At 40.5% G+C, this 13,849-nt stretch overlaps 5 protein-coding genes across 6 annotated transcripts; all 5 read right to left on the bottom strand.

Annotated features, from left to right (window-relative positions):
* Positions 1–179: 179 nt before the first annotated feature.
* On the bottom strand, positions 180–1,300 carry LOC130530892 (platelet basic protein-like). The gene is made up of 4 exons (XM_057042429.1): positions 1,146–1,300; positions 924–1,044; positions 535–606; positions 180–441 (listed from the first exon to the last, which is right to left on the bottom strand). Exons 1-4 carry the CDS (start codon positions 1,207–1,209, stop codon positions 432–434), a joined length of 267 nt encoding a protein of 88 aa, XP_056898409.1. The 5' UTR covers positions 1,210–1,300; the 3' UTR covers positions 180–431.
* Positions 1,301–2,151: 851 nt separating this feature from the next.
* Positions 2,152–3,068, bottom strand: LOC130531878 (platelet basic protein-like). Its single transcript, XM_057044054.1, has 4 exons — positions 2,835–3,068; positions 2,613–2,733; positions 2,242–2,332; positions 2,152–2,181 (listed from the first exon to the last, which is right to left on the bottom strand). The coding sequence occupies exons 1-4, from the start codon at positions 2,896–2,898 to the stop codon at positions 2,152–2,154; spliced, it is 306 nt and encodes a 101-aa protein (XP_056900034.1). The 5' UTR covers positions 2,899–3,068.
* A 559-nt stretch (positions 3,069–3,627) lies between these two features.
* Positions 3,628–4,777, bottom strand: LOC130531178 (platelet basic protein-like). Its single transcript, XM_057043023.1, has 4 exons — positions 4,544–4,777; positions 4,322–4,442; positions 3,967–4,041; positions 3,628–3,889 (listed from the first exon to the last, which is right to left on the bottom strand). Exons 1-4 carry the CDS (start codon positions 4,605–4,607, stop codon positions 3,880–3,882), a joined length of 270 nt encoding a protein of 89 aa, XP_056899003.1. The 5' UTR covers positions 4,608–4,777; the 3' UTR covers positions 3,628–3,879.
* A 573-nt stretch (positions 4,778–5,350) lies between these two features.
* Positions 5,351–6,685, bottom strand: LOC130531757 (platelet basic protein-like). Of its 2 annotated transcripts, none has more exons than XM_057043876.1 (4): positions 6,289–6,685; positions 6,067–6,187; positions 5,690–5,764; positions 5,351–5,602 (listed from the first exon to the last, which is right to left on the bottom strand). In XM_057043876.1, the coding sequence occupies exons 1-4, from the start codon at positions 6,350–6,352 to the stop codon at positions 5,593–5,595; spliced, it is 270 nt and encodes an 89-aa protein (XP_056899856.1). In that variant the 5' UTR covers positions 6,353–6,685; the 3' UTR covers positions 5,351–5,592. The 2 variants fall into 2 exon arrangements, with proteins under 2 accessions (XP_056899856.1, XP_056899855.1); XM_057043875.1 differs by having other exon boundaries at positions 5,351–5,612; positions 6,289–6,679.
* Positions 6,686–7,132: 447 nt separating this feature from the next.
* On the bottom strand, positions 7,133–8,211 carry LOC130531759 (platelet basic protein-like). The gene is made up of 4 exons (XM_057043877.1): positions 8,043–8,211; positions 7,821–7,941; positions 7,472–7,543; positions 7,133–7,394 (listed from the first exon to the last, which is right to left on the bottom strand). The coding sequence occupies exons 1-4, from the start codon at positions 8,104–8,106 to the stop codon at positions 7,385–7,387; spliced, it is 267 nt and encodes an 88-aa protein (XP_056899857.1). The 5' UTR covers positions 8,107–8,211; the 3' UTR covers positions 7,133–7,384.
* Between the last annotated feature and the right edge of the window lie 5,638 nt (positions 8,212–13,849).

Genomic DNA, 13,849 nt, shown 5'->3' with positions numbered 1-13,849 from the left:
GAGATAATAAGTCCAATAACAGCCAAACACTCAATTCTATCGGTCTCCTGCTACCAAGGAATAAAAACATCTTATCTTTAATAATCAGTCGGTCTTAATAGGCCTTTACTGATGTTACCATGTTATTTTGAGTATTTATTGGAGAAACCCCAAAGTACATACGCACTTGCACACAAAACTGGTGTTTTTCACTGTTTTATTATAAAAATAAAAGTAGACACAAAGTGATGTGACTAATATTTCACAACTTAAAAAAGAAAACTCATTAAATAATTTCTATGCTGGCATAAATATAGAAAAAAACCCAAGATATGTTTGTGATCTTGTATCTAAAGTGCCCTCTTCTGCCAGCTTGTTCTTGATCAGAGGTTCTCCAGTGTCGAGCTGCCGCCGTAAGCGGCGGAAGTGACCTCAGCTGACGTCAGACTTCCCTATTTCCTCCTGGAACAGAGATGGACAGAACACAAACATCATCAGAACATCAACACCAGCGCCGTGGCGTGGGAGTCAGTTCTACAGCCTCAATCCACTCACATGATTCTGCTCAGGATTTTGGACACCTTGCTGGGGTCCAGGCAATAGCGGAGGCCATTTTTCATGGTGACTCTGCAGGATCAGACAGGGAGAGTTTTAGACAGAACTCGTGTGAGGAGGAAAAAATAATCTTTTAAGCTCTATACAGACGAGAAAGTGTATCGTGTGTGTGTGTGTGTGTGTGTGCGCGCGTGTGTGTGCGCGTGTGTGTGTGTGTGTGTATAACTGGGTTTTACTTTTGCTTTGCTTTGTCTGCTTTTATGGCGTAAAGCACCGTAAAGTTATGTTTCAATCATATGAAAAGTGCCCGATAACTAAAGTCTGACTGATTCAAACTGAGACATAATCAGCCTAAATGAGTCTTCAGTCCGATTCGACTGTGAACTTACTGAATCTCCACTCGGGTGCAGAAGGTGGTCTCGCGGTAGATCTGGATGTCCTTGATGTTGTTGCGGCCCCCCACCAATGTTGGACTGACATTCTGACAAAGACAGCTTTCAGTGTTGTGCACTAAAGGGGGGAGAGACAGAGAGGCGTTAGAAGAGTGTTCCTCTGTACATGTGGTACAGCAATGCAGGTAAATAATGCAGAACAACAGCGGAAGCCCTTACGCTGAGCCTCAGAGATGCAGACTGCGAGGGTGAGGAGCAGAATCAGCCTGATGATGCCGGACATGTTGGATCGAAGCTCTGATTCAGTGGAGGAGAACCCAAAGTTGTCTGGCTGTTGGAGGAGCGGAGTGATGAGCACAGATTGAAAGGCTCCTTAAATAACCCCCAGATTTCCACACTGCCCACGTCACCGCTTCCGTTCAGGACGGCAAATCTCTCCACTAGAAAGTGAAACCTGAAAGCTCATGACTAAATCCAAGCTGGCCTCCATGGCCAAATTATTAACTGACATTTAAGTTTAGCCTTTAATGATGCCGTTTTGTAGCACAAATTAATTATTATATCATTATTTTTTAAAAGTGACATTTGGATCACATCTATGAGTAGAAAAGCTGCCAGAGAGCAAAGACCCCCGCAAGCAGCTCATAGTACTGTATAGTATAGTATAGTATAGTATAGTATGGTATGGTATGGTATGGTATGGTATGGTATGGTATGGTATAGTATAGTATAGTATAGTATAATATAGTGTAATATAGTATAGTATAGTATGGTATTGTATAGTATAGTACAGTATAGTATTGTATTGTATGGTATTGTATGGTATACTATAACAGCCAAACACTCAATTCTATCGGTCTCCTGCTACCAAGGAATAAAAACATCTTATCTTTAATAATCACTCGGTCTTAATAGGCCTTTACTGATGTTACCATGTTATTTTGAGTATTTATTGGAGAAACCCCAAAGTACATACGCACTTGCACACAAAACTGGTGTTTTTCACTGTTTTATTATAAAAATAAAAGTAGACACAAAGTGATGTGACTAATATTTCACAACTTAAAAAAGAAAACTCATTAAATAATTTCTATGCTGGCATAAATATAGAAAAAAACCCAAGATATGTTTGTGATCTTGTATCTAAAGTGCCCTCTTCTGCCAGCTTGTTCTTGATCAGAGGTTCTCCAGTGTCGAGCTGCCGCCGTAAGCGGCGGAAGTGACCTCAGCTGACGTCAGACTTCCCTATTTCCTCCTGGAACAGAGATGGACAGAAACATCAACACCAGCGCCGTGGCGTGGGAGTCAGTTCTACAGCCTCAATCCACTCACATGATTTGCTCAGGATTTTGGACACCTTCTTGCTGGGGTCCAGGCAATAGCGGCGGCCATTTTTCATGGTGACTCTGCAGGATCAGACAGGGAGAGTTTTAGACAGAACTCGTGTGAGGAGGAAAAAAAAAATCTTTTAAGCTCTATACAGACGAGAAAGTGTATCGTTTGTGTGTGTGTGTGTGTATAACTGGGTTTTACTTTTGCTTTGCTTTGTCTGCTTTTATGGCGTAAAGCACCGTAAAGTTATGTTTCAATCATATGAAAAGTGCCCGATAACTAAAGTCTGACTGATTCAAACTGAGACATAATCAGCCTAAATGAGTCTTCAGTCCGATTCGACTGTGAACTTACTGAATCTCCACTCGGGTGCAGAAGGTGGTCTCGCGGTAGATCTGGATGTCCTTGATGTTGTTGCGGCCCCCCACCAATGTTGGACTGACATTCTGACAAAGACAGCTTTCAGTGTTGTGCACTAAAGGGGGGAGAGACAGAGAGGCGTTAGAAGAGTGTTCCTCTGTACATGTGGTACAGCAATGCAGGTAAATAATGCAGAACAACAGCGGAAGCCCTTACGCTGAGCCTCAGAGATGCAGACTGCGAGGGTGAGGAGCAGAATCAGCCTGATGATGCCGGACATGTTGGATCGAAGCTCTGATTCAGTGGAGGAGAACCCAAAGTTGTCTGGCTGTTGGAGGAGCGGAGTGATGAGCACAGATTGAAAGGCTCCTTAAATAACCCCCAGATTTCCACACTGCCCACGTCACCTCTTCCGTTCAGGACGGCAAATCTCTCCACTAGAAAGTGAAACCTGAAAGCTCATGACTAAATCCAAGCTGGCCTCCATGGCCAAATTATTAACTGACATTTAAGTTTAGCCTTTAATGATGCCGTTTTGTAGCACAAATTAATTATTATATCATTATTTTTTAAAAGTGACATTTGGATCACATCTATGAGTAGAAAAGCTGCCAGAGAGCAAAGACCCCCGCAAGCAGCTCATAGTACTGTATAGAATAGTATAGTATAGTATAGTATAGTATGGTATGGTATGGTATGGTATGGTATGGTATAGTATAGTATAGTATAGTATAGTATAGTATAGTATAGTATAGTATAATATAGTATAATATAGTATAGTATAGTATGGTATTGTATAGTATAGTACAGTATAGTATAGTATTGTATGGTATTGTATGGTATACTATAACAGCCAAACACTCAATTCTATCGGTCTCCTGCTACCAAGGAATAAAAACATCTTATCTTTAATAATCAGTCGGTCTTAATAGGCCTTTACTGATGTTACCATGTTATTTTGAGTATTTATTGGAGAAACCCCAAAGTACATACGCACTTGCACACAAACTGGTGTTTTTCACTGTTTTATTATAAAAATAAAAGTAGACACAAAGTGATGTGACTAATATTTCACAACTTAAAAAAGAAAACTCATTAAATAATTTCTATGCTGGCATAAATATAGAAAAAAACCCAAGATATGTTTGTGATCTTGTATCTAAAGTGCCCTCTTCTGCCAGCTTGTTCTTGATCAGAGGTTCTCCAGTGTCGAGCTGCCGCCGTAAGCGGCGGAAGTGACCTCAGCTGACGTCAGACTTCCCTATTTCCTCCTGGAACAGAGATGGACAGAAACATCAACACCAGCGCCGTGGCGTGGGAGTCAGTTCTACAGCCTCAATCCACTCACATGATTCTGCTCAGGATTTTGGACACCTTCTTGCTGGGGTCCAGGCAATAGCGGCGGCCATTTTTCATGGTGACTCTGCAGGATCAGACAGGGAGAGTTTTAGACAGAACTCGTGTGAGGAGGAAAAAAAAAATCTTTTAAGCTCTATACAGACGAGAAAGTGTATCGTTTGTGTGTGTGTGTGTGTATAACTGGGTTTTACTTTTGCTTTGCTTTGTCTGCTTTTATGGCGTAAAGCACCGTAAAGTTATGTTTCAATCATATGAAAAGTGCCCGATAACTAAAGTCTGACTGATTCAAACTGAGACATAATCAGCCTAAATGAGTCTTCAGTCCGATTCGACTGTGAACTTACTGAATCTCCACTCGGGTGCAGAAGGTGGTCTCGCGGTAGATCTGGATGTCCTTGATGTTGTTGCGGCCCCCCACCAATGTTGGACTGACATTCTGACAAAGACAGCTTTCAGTGTTGTGCACTAAAGGGGGGAGAGACAGAGAGGCGTTAGAAGAGTGTTCCTCTGTACATGTGGTACAGCAATGCAGGTAAATAATGCAGAACAACAGCGGAAGCCCTTACGCTGAGCCTCAGAGATGCAGACTGCGAGGGTGAGGAGCAGAATCAGCCTGATGATGCCGGACATGTTGGATCGAAGCTCTGATTCAGTGGAGGAGAACCCAAAGTTGTCTGGCTGTTGGAGGAGCGGAGTGATGAGCACAGATTGAAAGGCTCCTTAAATAACCCCCAGATTTCCACACTGCCCACGTCACCTCTTCCGTTCAGGACGGCAAATCTCTCCACTAGAAAGTGAAACCTGAAAGCTCATGACTAAATCCAAGCTGGCCTCCATGGCCAAATTATTAACTGACATTTAAGTTTAGCCTTTAATGATGCCGTTTTGTAGCACAAATTAATTATTATATCATTATTTTTTAAAAGTGACATTTGGATCACATCTATGAGTAGAAAAGCTGCCAGAGAGCAAAGACCCCCGCAAGCAGCTCATAGTACTGTATAGAATAGTATAGTATAGTATAGTATAGTATGGTATGGTATGGTATGGTATGGTATGGTATAGTATAGTATAGTATGTATAGTATAGTATAGTATAGTATAGTATAGTATAGTATGTATAGTATAGTATAGTATAGTATAGTATGGTATGGTATTGTATAGTATAGTACAGTATAGTATTGTATTGTATGGTATTGTATGGTATACTATAACAGCCAAACACTCAATTCTATCGGTCTCCTGCTACCAAGGAATAAAAACATCTTATCTTTAATAATCAGTCGGTCTTAATAGGCCTTTACTGATGTTACCATGTTATTTTGAGTATTTATTGGAGAAACCCCAAAGTACATACGCACTTGCACACACAACTGGTGTTTTTCACTGTTTTATTATAAAAATAAAAGTAGACACAAAGTGATGTGACTAATATTTCACAACTTAAAAAAGAAAACTCATTAAATAATTTCTATGCTGGCATAAATATAGAAAAAAACCCAAGATATGTTTGTGATCTTGTATCTAAAGTGCCCTCTTCTGCCAGCTTGTTCTTGATCAGAGGTTCTCCAGTGTCGAGCTGCCGCCGTAAGAGGCGGAAGTGACCTCAGCTGACGTCAGACTTCCCTATTTCCTCCTGGAACAGAGATGGACAGAAACATCAACACCAGCGCCGTGGCGTGGGAGTCAGTTCTACAGCCTCAATCCACTCACATGATTCTGCTCAGGATTTTGGACACCTTCTTGCTGGGGTCCAGGCAATAGCGGAGGCCATTTTTCATGGTGACTCTGCAGGATCAGACAGGGAGAGTTTTAGACAGAACTCGTGTGAGGAGGAAAAAAAAAATCTTTTAAGCTCTATACAGACGAGAAAGTGTACCGTGTGTGTGTGTGCGCGTGTGTGTGTGTGTGTGTGTGTGTGTATAACTGGGTTTTACTTTTGCTTTGCTTTGTCTGCTTTTATGGCGTAAAGCACCGTAAAGTTATGTTTCAATCATATGAAAAGTGCCCGATAACTAAAGTCTGACTGATTCAAACTGAGACATAATCAGCCTAAATGAGTCTTCAGTCCGATTTGACTGTGAACTTACTGAATCTCCACTCGGGTGCAGAATGTGGTCTCGCGGTAGATCTGGATTTCCTTGATGTTGTTGCGGCCCCCCACCAATGTTGGACTGACATTCTGACAAAGACAGCTTTCAATGTTGTGCACTAAAGGGGGGAGAGACAGAGAGGCGTTAGAAGAGTGTTCCTCTGTACATGTGGTACAGCAATGCAGGTAAATAATGCAGAACAACAGCGGAAGCCCTTACGCTGAGCCTCAGAGATGCAGACTGCGAGGGTGAGGAGCAGAATCAGCCTGATGATGCCGGACATGTTGGATCGAAGCTCTGATTCAGTGGAGGAGAACCCAAAGTTGTCTGGCTGTTGGAGGAGCGGAGTGATGAGCACAGATTGAAAGGCTCCTTAAATAACCCCCAGATTTCCACACTGCCCACGTCACCTCTTCCGTTCAGGACGGCAAATCTCTCCACTAGAAAGTGAAACCTGAAAGCTCATGACTAAATCCAAGCTGGCCTCAATGGCCAAATGATTAACTGACATTTAAGTTTAGCCTTTAATGATGCCGTTTTGTAGCACAAATTAATTATTATATCATTATTTTTTAAAAGTGACATTTGGATCACATCTATGAGTAGAAAAGCTGCCAGAGAGCAAAGACCCCCGCAAGCAGCTCATAGTACTGTATAGTATAGTATAGTATAGTATAGTATAGTATAGTATAGTATGGTATGGTATGGTATGGTATGGTATGGTATGGTATAGTATAGTATAGTATAGTATAGTATAGTATAGTATAGTATAGTATAGTATAGTATAGTATAGTATAGTATAGTATAGTATAATATAGTATAATATAATATAGTATAGTATAGTATGGTATGATATTTTATATTATAGTACAGTATAGTATTGTATTGTAAGGTATACTATAACAGCCAAACACTCAATTCTATCGGTCTCCTGCTACCAAGGAATAAAAACATCTTATCTTTAATAATCAGTCGGTCTTAATAGGCCTTTACTGATGTTACCATGTTATTTTGAGTATTTATTGGAGAAACCCCAAAGTACATACGCACTTGCACACAAAACTGGTGTTTTTCACTGTTTTATTATAAAAATAAAAGTAGACACAAAGTGATGTGACTAATATTTCACAACTTAAAAAAGAAAACTCATTAAATAATTTCTATGCTGGCATAAATATAGAAAAAAACCCAAGATATGTTTGTGATCTTGTATCTAAAGTGCCCTCTTCTGCCAGCTTGTTCTTGATCAGAGGTTCTCCAGTGTTGAGCTGCCGCCGTCAGCGGCGGAAGTGACCTCAGCTGACGTCAGACTTCCCTATTTCCTCCTGGAACAGAGATGGACAGAAACATCAACACCAGCGCCGTGGCGTGGGAGTCAGTTCTACAGCCTCAATCCACTCACATGATTTTGCTCAGGATTTTGGACACCTTGCTGGGGTCCAGGCAATAGCGGAGGCCATTTTTCATGGTGACTCTGCAGGATCAGACAGGGAGAGTTTTAGACAGAACTCGTGTGAGGAGGAAAAAAAAAAATCTTTTAAGCTCTATACAGACGAGAAAGTGTACCATGTGTGTGTGTGTGTATAACTGGGTTTTACTTTTGCTTTGCTTTGTCTGCTTTTATGGCGTAAAGCACCGTAAAGTTATGTTTCAATCATATGAAAAGTGCCCGATAACTAAAGTCTGACTGATTCAAACTGAGACATAATCAGCCTAAATGAGTCTTCAGTCCGATTCGACTGTGAACTTACTGAATCTCCACTCGGGTGCAGAAGGTGGTCTCGCGGTAGATCTGGATTTCCTTGATGTTGTTGCGGCCCCCCACCAATGTTGGACTGACATTCTGACAAAGACAGCTTTCAGTGTTGTGCACTAAAGGGGGGAGAGACAGAGAGGCGTTAGAAGAGTGTTCCTCTGTACATGTGGTACAGCAATGCAGGTAAATAATGCAGAACAACAGCGGAAGCCCTTACGCTGAGCCTCAGAGATGCAGACTGCGAGGGTGAGGAGCAGAATCAGCCTGATGATGCCGGACATGTTGGATCGAAGCTCTGATTCAGTGGAGGAGAACCCAAAGTTGTCTGGCTGTTGGAGGAGCGGAGTGATGAGCACAGATTGAAAGGCTCCTTAAATAACCCCCAGATTTCCACACTGCCCACGTCACCTCTTCCGTTCAGGACGGCAAATCTCTCCACTAGAAAGTGAAACCTGAAAGCTCATGACTAAATCCAAGCTGGCCTCAATGGCCAAATGATTAACTGACATTTAAGTTTAGCCTTTAATGATGCCGTTTTGTAGCACAAATTAATTATTATATCATTATTTTTTAAAAGTGACATTTGGATCACATCTATGAGTAGAAAAGCTGCCAGAGAGCAAAGACCCCCGCAAGCAGCTCATAGTACTGTATAGAATAGTATAGTATAGTATAGTATGGTATGGTATGGTATGGTATGGTATGGTATGGTATGGTATGGTATAGTATAGTATAGTAGTATAGTATAGTATAGTAGTATAGTATAGTATAGTATAGTATAATATAGTATAGTATGGTATGATATTTTATATTATAGTACAGTATAGTATTGTATTGTAAGGTATACTATAACAGCCAAACACTCAATTCTATCGGTCTCCTGCTACCAAGGAATAAAAACATCTTATCTTTAATAATCACTCGGTCTTAATAGGCCTTTACTGATGTTACCATGTTATTTTGAGTATTTATTGGAGAAACCCCAAAGTACATACGCACTTGCACACAAAACTGGTGTTTTTCACTGTTTTATTATAAAAATAAAAGTAGACACAAAGTGATGTGACTAATATTTCACAACTTAAAAAAGAAAACTCATTAAATAATTTCTATGCTGGCATAAATATAGAAAAAAACCCAAGATATGTTTGTGATCTTGTATCTAAAGTGCCCTCTTCTGCCAGCTTGTTCTTGATCAGAGGTTCTCCAGTGTCGAGCTGCCGCCGTAAGAGGCGGAAGTGACCTCAGCTGACGTCAGACTCCCCTATTTCGTCCTGGAACACAGAGATGGACAGAAACATCAACACCAGCGCCGTGGCGTGGGAGTCAGTTCTACAGCCTCAATCCACTCACATGATTTTGCTCAGGATTTTGGACACCTTCTTGCTGGGGTCCAGGCAATAGCGGAGGCATTTTTCATGGTGACTCTGCAGGATCAGACAGGGAGAGTTTTAGACAGAACTCGTGTGAGGAGGAAAAAAAAAAATCTTTTAAGCTCTATACAGACGAGAAAGTGTACCTGTGTGTGTGTGTGTGCGCGTGTGTGTGTGTGTGTGTGTGTGTGTGTATAACTGGGTTTTACTTTTGCTTTGCTTTGTCTGCTTTTATGGCGTAAAGCACCGTAAAGTTATGTTTCAATCATATGAAAAGTGCCCGATAACTAAAGTCTGACTGATTCAAACTGAGACATAATCAGCCTAAATGAGTCTTCAGTCCGATTCGACTGTGAACTTACTGAATCTCCACTCGGGTGCAGAAGGTGGTCTCGCGGTAGATCTGGATTTCCTTGATGTTGTTGCGGCCCCCCACCAATGTTGGACTGACATTCTGACAAAGACAGCTTTCAATGTTGTGCACTAAAGGGGGGAGAGACAGAGAGGCGTTAGAAGAGTGTTCCTCTGTACATGTGGTACAGCAATGCAGGTAAATAATGCAGAACAACAGCGGAAGCCCTTACGCTGAGCCTCAGAGATGCAGACTGCGAGGGTGAGGAGCAGAATCAGCCTGATGATGCCGGACATGTTGGATCGAAGCTCTGATTCAGTGGAGGAGAACCCAAAGTTGTCTGGCTGTTGGAGGAGCGGAGTGATGAGCACAGATTGAAAGGCTCCTTAAATAACCCCCAGATTTCCACACTGCCCACGTCACCGCTTCCGTTCAGGACGGCAAATCTCTCTACTAGAAAGTGAAACCTGAAAGCTCATGACTAAATCCAAGCTGGCCTCCATGGCCAAATGATTAACTGACATTTAAGTTTAGCCTTTAATGATGCCGTTTTGTAGCACAAATTAATTATTATATCATTATTTTTTAAAAGTGACATTTGGATCACATCGATGAGTAGAAAAGCTGCCAGAGAGCAAAGACCCCCGCAAGCAGCTCATAGTACTGTATAGAATAGTATAGTATAGTATAGTATAGTATGGTATGGTATGGTATGGTATGGTATGGTATGGTATAGTATAGTACAGTATAGTATTGTATTGTATGGTATTGTATGGTATACTATAATATGGTATGGTAGTCAAGATTCAAGATGTACTTTATTCATCCCCAAAGGGAAATTGAATTATATTATATACTATACTATATATAAATATACTATAATATGGTATGGTATTGTATGGTATACCAGAATATAGTATTATATGGTATAATATAATATGGTATGGTATGGTATAATGTGGTATGGTATTGTATGGTATACTATAATATGGTATGGTATACTATATGGTATACTATAATATGGTATGGTATGATATAATATGGTATATTATAGTATGGTATTGTATGGTATACTATACTATAGTATGGTATTGTATGGTATACTATATGGTATGGTATAATATGGTATGGTATGGTATTGTATGGTATACTATAATATGGTATGGTATGATATAATATGGTATATTATAGTATGGTATTGTATGGTATACTATACTATAGTATGGTATTGTATGGTATACTATAATATGGTATGGTATGATATAATATGGTATATTATAGTATGTTATTGTATGGTATACTATACTATAATGGTATTGTATGGTATATACTATATGGTATACTATAATATGGTATGGTAGTCAAGATTCAAGATGTACTTTATTCATCCCCAAAGGAAATTGAATTATATTATATACTATACTATATATAAATATACTATAATATGGTATGGTATTGTATGGTATACTATAATATGGTATAATATGGTATGGTATACCAGAATATAGTATATATGGTATAATATATATGGTATGGTATGGATAATATGGTATGGTATAGTATGGTATGGTATGGTATTATGGTAGTATGGTATACTATAATATGGTATGGTATAATATGGTATACTATAATATGGTATGGTATGATATAATATGGTATATTATAGTATGGTATTGTATGGTATACTATACTATAGTATGGTATTGTATGGTATACTATGTAGGTATAATATGGTATGGTATGGTATTGTATGGTATACTGTAATATGGTATATTATAGTATGGTATTGTATGGTATAATATACTATAGTATGGTATTGTATGGTATACTATATGGTATACTATAATATGGTATGGTATGATATAATATGGTATATATAGTATGGTATTGTATGGTATAGTATAGTATAGTATGGTATTGTATGGTATAGTATATGGTATACTATCATATGGTATGGTATGATATAATATGGTATATTATAGTATGGTATTGTATGGTATACTATACTATAGTATGGTATTGTATGGTATACTATATGGTATACTATAATATGGTATGGTATGATATACCGGCATTGGGAACATTGCCAGATTGAATTCTTTGTTCCTTGGCCATTTTCTGAGAATTTACCAAAGTTTTCCAGTTATTGTGGGAACGTTCAGATCGCTAAACGTCGGCTTTCCAACAGTAAAAAGAGTAAAAGTCTCTGCTAACAGCCCCGATATCATACGTGACGTTTAAGCCAAACAGGTTCGGAAAATGATGGTGTGAATGTCAACACGTGTGAAGTCGTCTCAGACTTGGAGGCCGCACGGGGGCGGTTGCATGTGATGCTGAGCACGGCAGTGGTTAACACCTTTAACGTTTACGGCAACTAATCACACAAAAACACTGGTCTGAGTTACTGGCTGCTGAGTGTGCATGTGTGTGGGGGTGGGGGTGTGGGCCGGGGGGGTAGTGATCACTAACCTTATCACTTACAGCTGAGACCAGAGAAACATTTTAGCAGAAGACAAAGTTAAACGGTGTTTGTGCCTCTGGTCTCAGTTCAGCTGATTGCATCACTTTGTGAGGAAAACAAGCATTAATTTAGGGAACTGGAGAAAGCAAAACAACTGACAGCCATTATTAAGCCTTAAAGACCCCAAAAGAGAAAAGAATAACACCAATAATTCACATCCCCCCGCCTTGGCCCCCATGACCCTGTCACCGGGTCACCCTCCTTCCCTCCTCGGAACCACTTCGGATGGATACTGACCACTGCGGTGGCCACAAGGGTCCACCACGGCCTCATTTACCTGCCGGTGGTCATAATTATGACTGAAATACAACCCGATGTTCCCTTTTTTCCTTTCACTTACTGCAGAGGAACTACTGTTGCTGGAGAAATGCTGAAATTTATTGAAAACCTGATGTAAGACTGGTGTCAGCAAAACTCTGCCACAAACACGCTGAGCTAATTTAGGAGCCGACGGGGGCTTCCATGCACTAGTGAAAGGAACTGAATCTAAATTCAGGCACCGGCCAGGAGGACTTCTTTGAAACTGCCCAGTTCGCCAGGAAAACGAAACCTTAAAAATATGGGATCGACACCGGTCACGGTCAAGGCTCTGTTCTAATCCCAACCTACAAACAAGGTTCATTTCCCTCCCATTGATATTTGATGGCTCTGTGGACTGAACCAGCAACCACCAGCACTGTTAACCCTGCTCAAACACAAAGGAGAGGTGGCAGGCTGCCAGGAGACAGGATGGAGGAAGTCAGTGCAGCTTTGTCCAGGGGTTTACCGACGCCACGTGATTTATAAACATTATCTTATGTCGCCACAAATTAAAGGAAGCTGTGAGCGTGGAGGATTAATCAGACAAATTTCAACAGCGCGTCCTCATCCTTTCTGGTTTCGCTTCCCATTTCACTTTGATTTGCATGAGCTGGAGGGGGGAAAAGTTTACAGAGCAGTCAGGTTTTCAGAACTTTCAAAATTCCTCTTGGTTTTGTGTGTTTTTTCCTAAATTTGAAGATAAATGAATATAGAACACCTGATATGTCCTAGCTAAATATCAATTTAACAGCTGAGTGGTGACCTGACGTGGCCATCAGTGGACATTTCCAGGTATCTTCAGACATCTTTGTCAGGGGGGTCAGGAGCCCCCTGGGGCTAACATAGACCACAGCACTAAGGGCAAGTTAGGGTTGAATAAAGAAATTCCTGAGAGAAAAGTGACAGAAGGCTGATGCCAGTGCAATGTTTAGGTTTTTCTTTATTTCCAGCATGTGAAAAAGTCAAAGGATCTAAAATCTGGTTTAGCTCAGCTTTTAATGTAATATTCTTCTGATGCTGTTTTTGATAAGCATGATAAATATCTAAAAATGCTTTCTTCTTTTAAATGTCAGGCTAGTTAAAATCAGACCCCATCTTTCCTGTGTGAATGTAAGTGTGAAAAGGTAACGGCAGCATAGAAGTTTCCATCCACAGAAGATTTCTTCACGTGACAATACATAACTTCTCTCTCTATGAAATAAGTGCATGCATGTGTGTGTGCGTAGGTGTGTGTGAGGGCAAACAAGCCACATCATTAAAGCCACTCCTGATTTGGTGTCAGTCCTAAAAAGAACTGAAAGAGCCGTAACCTTTCAGGATGTGGACCCGTGACATTTGCTGCCGTCTTGCTGTTCCTGTTGGTGGACGTGGGTCTTGTGGCATTAAGGCCATTCCAGAAGAAGTCACCCCCACCCCCTTCAGCCTCAACCAGAGACCCCGACAATGCATCTGTGGAGCCAGAGTTACTGTCAACTTGA

The sequence above is a fragment of the Takifugu flavidus genome, chromosome 9 (assembly GCF_003711565.1).
Source record: "Takifugu flavidus isolate HTHZ2018 chromosome 9, ASM371156v2, whole genome shotgun sequence".
Taxonomy (NCBI): domain Eukaryota; kingdom Metazoa; phylum Chordata; class Actinopteri; order Tetraodontiformes; family Tetraodontidae; genus Takifugu; species Takifugu flavidus.
This window is presented reverse-complemented; position numbering and strand designations above follow the sequence as displayed.

Bases quoted from the DNA above. Each gene is read 5' to 3' on its own strand.
- LOC130530892 (XM_057042429.1), bottom strand. From the start codon at position 1,209: ATGTCCGGCATCATCAGGCTGATTCTGCTCCTCACCCTCGCAGTCTGC. The intron at 1,045-1,145 runs GTAAGGGCTTCC...TCCCCCCTTTAG, and splicing joins CTGCATCTCTGAGGCTCAGC to TGCACAACACTGAAAGCTGT. The intron at 607-923 runs GTAAGTTCACAG...CTGATCCTGCAG, and splicing joins TGCACCCGAGTGGAGATTCA to AGTCACCATGAAAAATGGCC.
- LOC130531878 (XM_057044054.1), bottom strand. From the start codon at position 2,898: ATGTCCGGCATCATCAGGCTGATTCTGCTCCTCACCCTCGCAGTCTGC. The intron at 2,734-2,834 runs GTAAGGGCTTCC...TCCCCCCTTTAG, and splicing joins CTGCATCTCTGAGGCTCAGC to TGCACAACACTGAAAGCTGT. The intron at 2,182-2,241 runs GTAGAACTGACT...TCTCTGTTCCAG, and splicing joins CATGTGAGTGGATTGAGGCT to GAGGAAATAGGGAAGTCTGA.
- LOC130531178 (XM_057043023.1), bottom strand. From the start codon at position 4,607: ATGTCCGGCATCATCAGGCTGATTCTGCTCCTCACCCTCGCAGTCTGC. The intron at 4,443-4,543 runs GTAAGGGCTTCC...TCCCCCCTTTAG, and splicing joins CTGCATCTCTGAGGCTCAGC to TGCACAACACTGAAAGCTGT. The intron at 4,042-4,321 runs GTAAGTTCACAG...CTGATCCTGCAG, and splicing joins TGCACCCGAGTGGAGATTCA to AGTCACCATGAAAAATGGCC.
- LOC130531757 (XM_057043876.1), bottom strand. From the start codon at position 6,352: ATGTCCGGCATCATCAGGCTGATTCTGCTCCTCACCCTCGCAGTCTGC. The intron at 6,188-6,288 runs GTAAGGGCTTCC...TCCCCCCTTTAG, and splicing joins CTGCATCTCTGAGGCTCAGC to TGCACAACATTGAAAGCTGT. The intron at 5,765-6,066 runs GTAAGTTCACAG...CTGATCCTGCAG, and splicing joins TGCACCCGAGTGGAGATTCA to AGTCACCATGAAAAATGGCC.
- LOC130531759 (XM_057043877.1), bottom strand. From the start codon at position 8,106: ATGTCCGGCATCATCAGGCTGATTCTGCTCCTCACCCTCGCAGTCTGC. The intron at 7,942-8,042 runs GTAAGGGCTTCC...TCCCCCCTTTAG, and splicing joins CTGCATCTCTGAGGCTCAGC to TGCACAACACTGAAAGCTGT. The intron at 7,544-7,820 runs GTAAGTTCACAG...CTGATCCTGCAG, and splicing joins TGCACCCGAGTGGAGATTCA to AGTCACCATGAAAAATGGCC.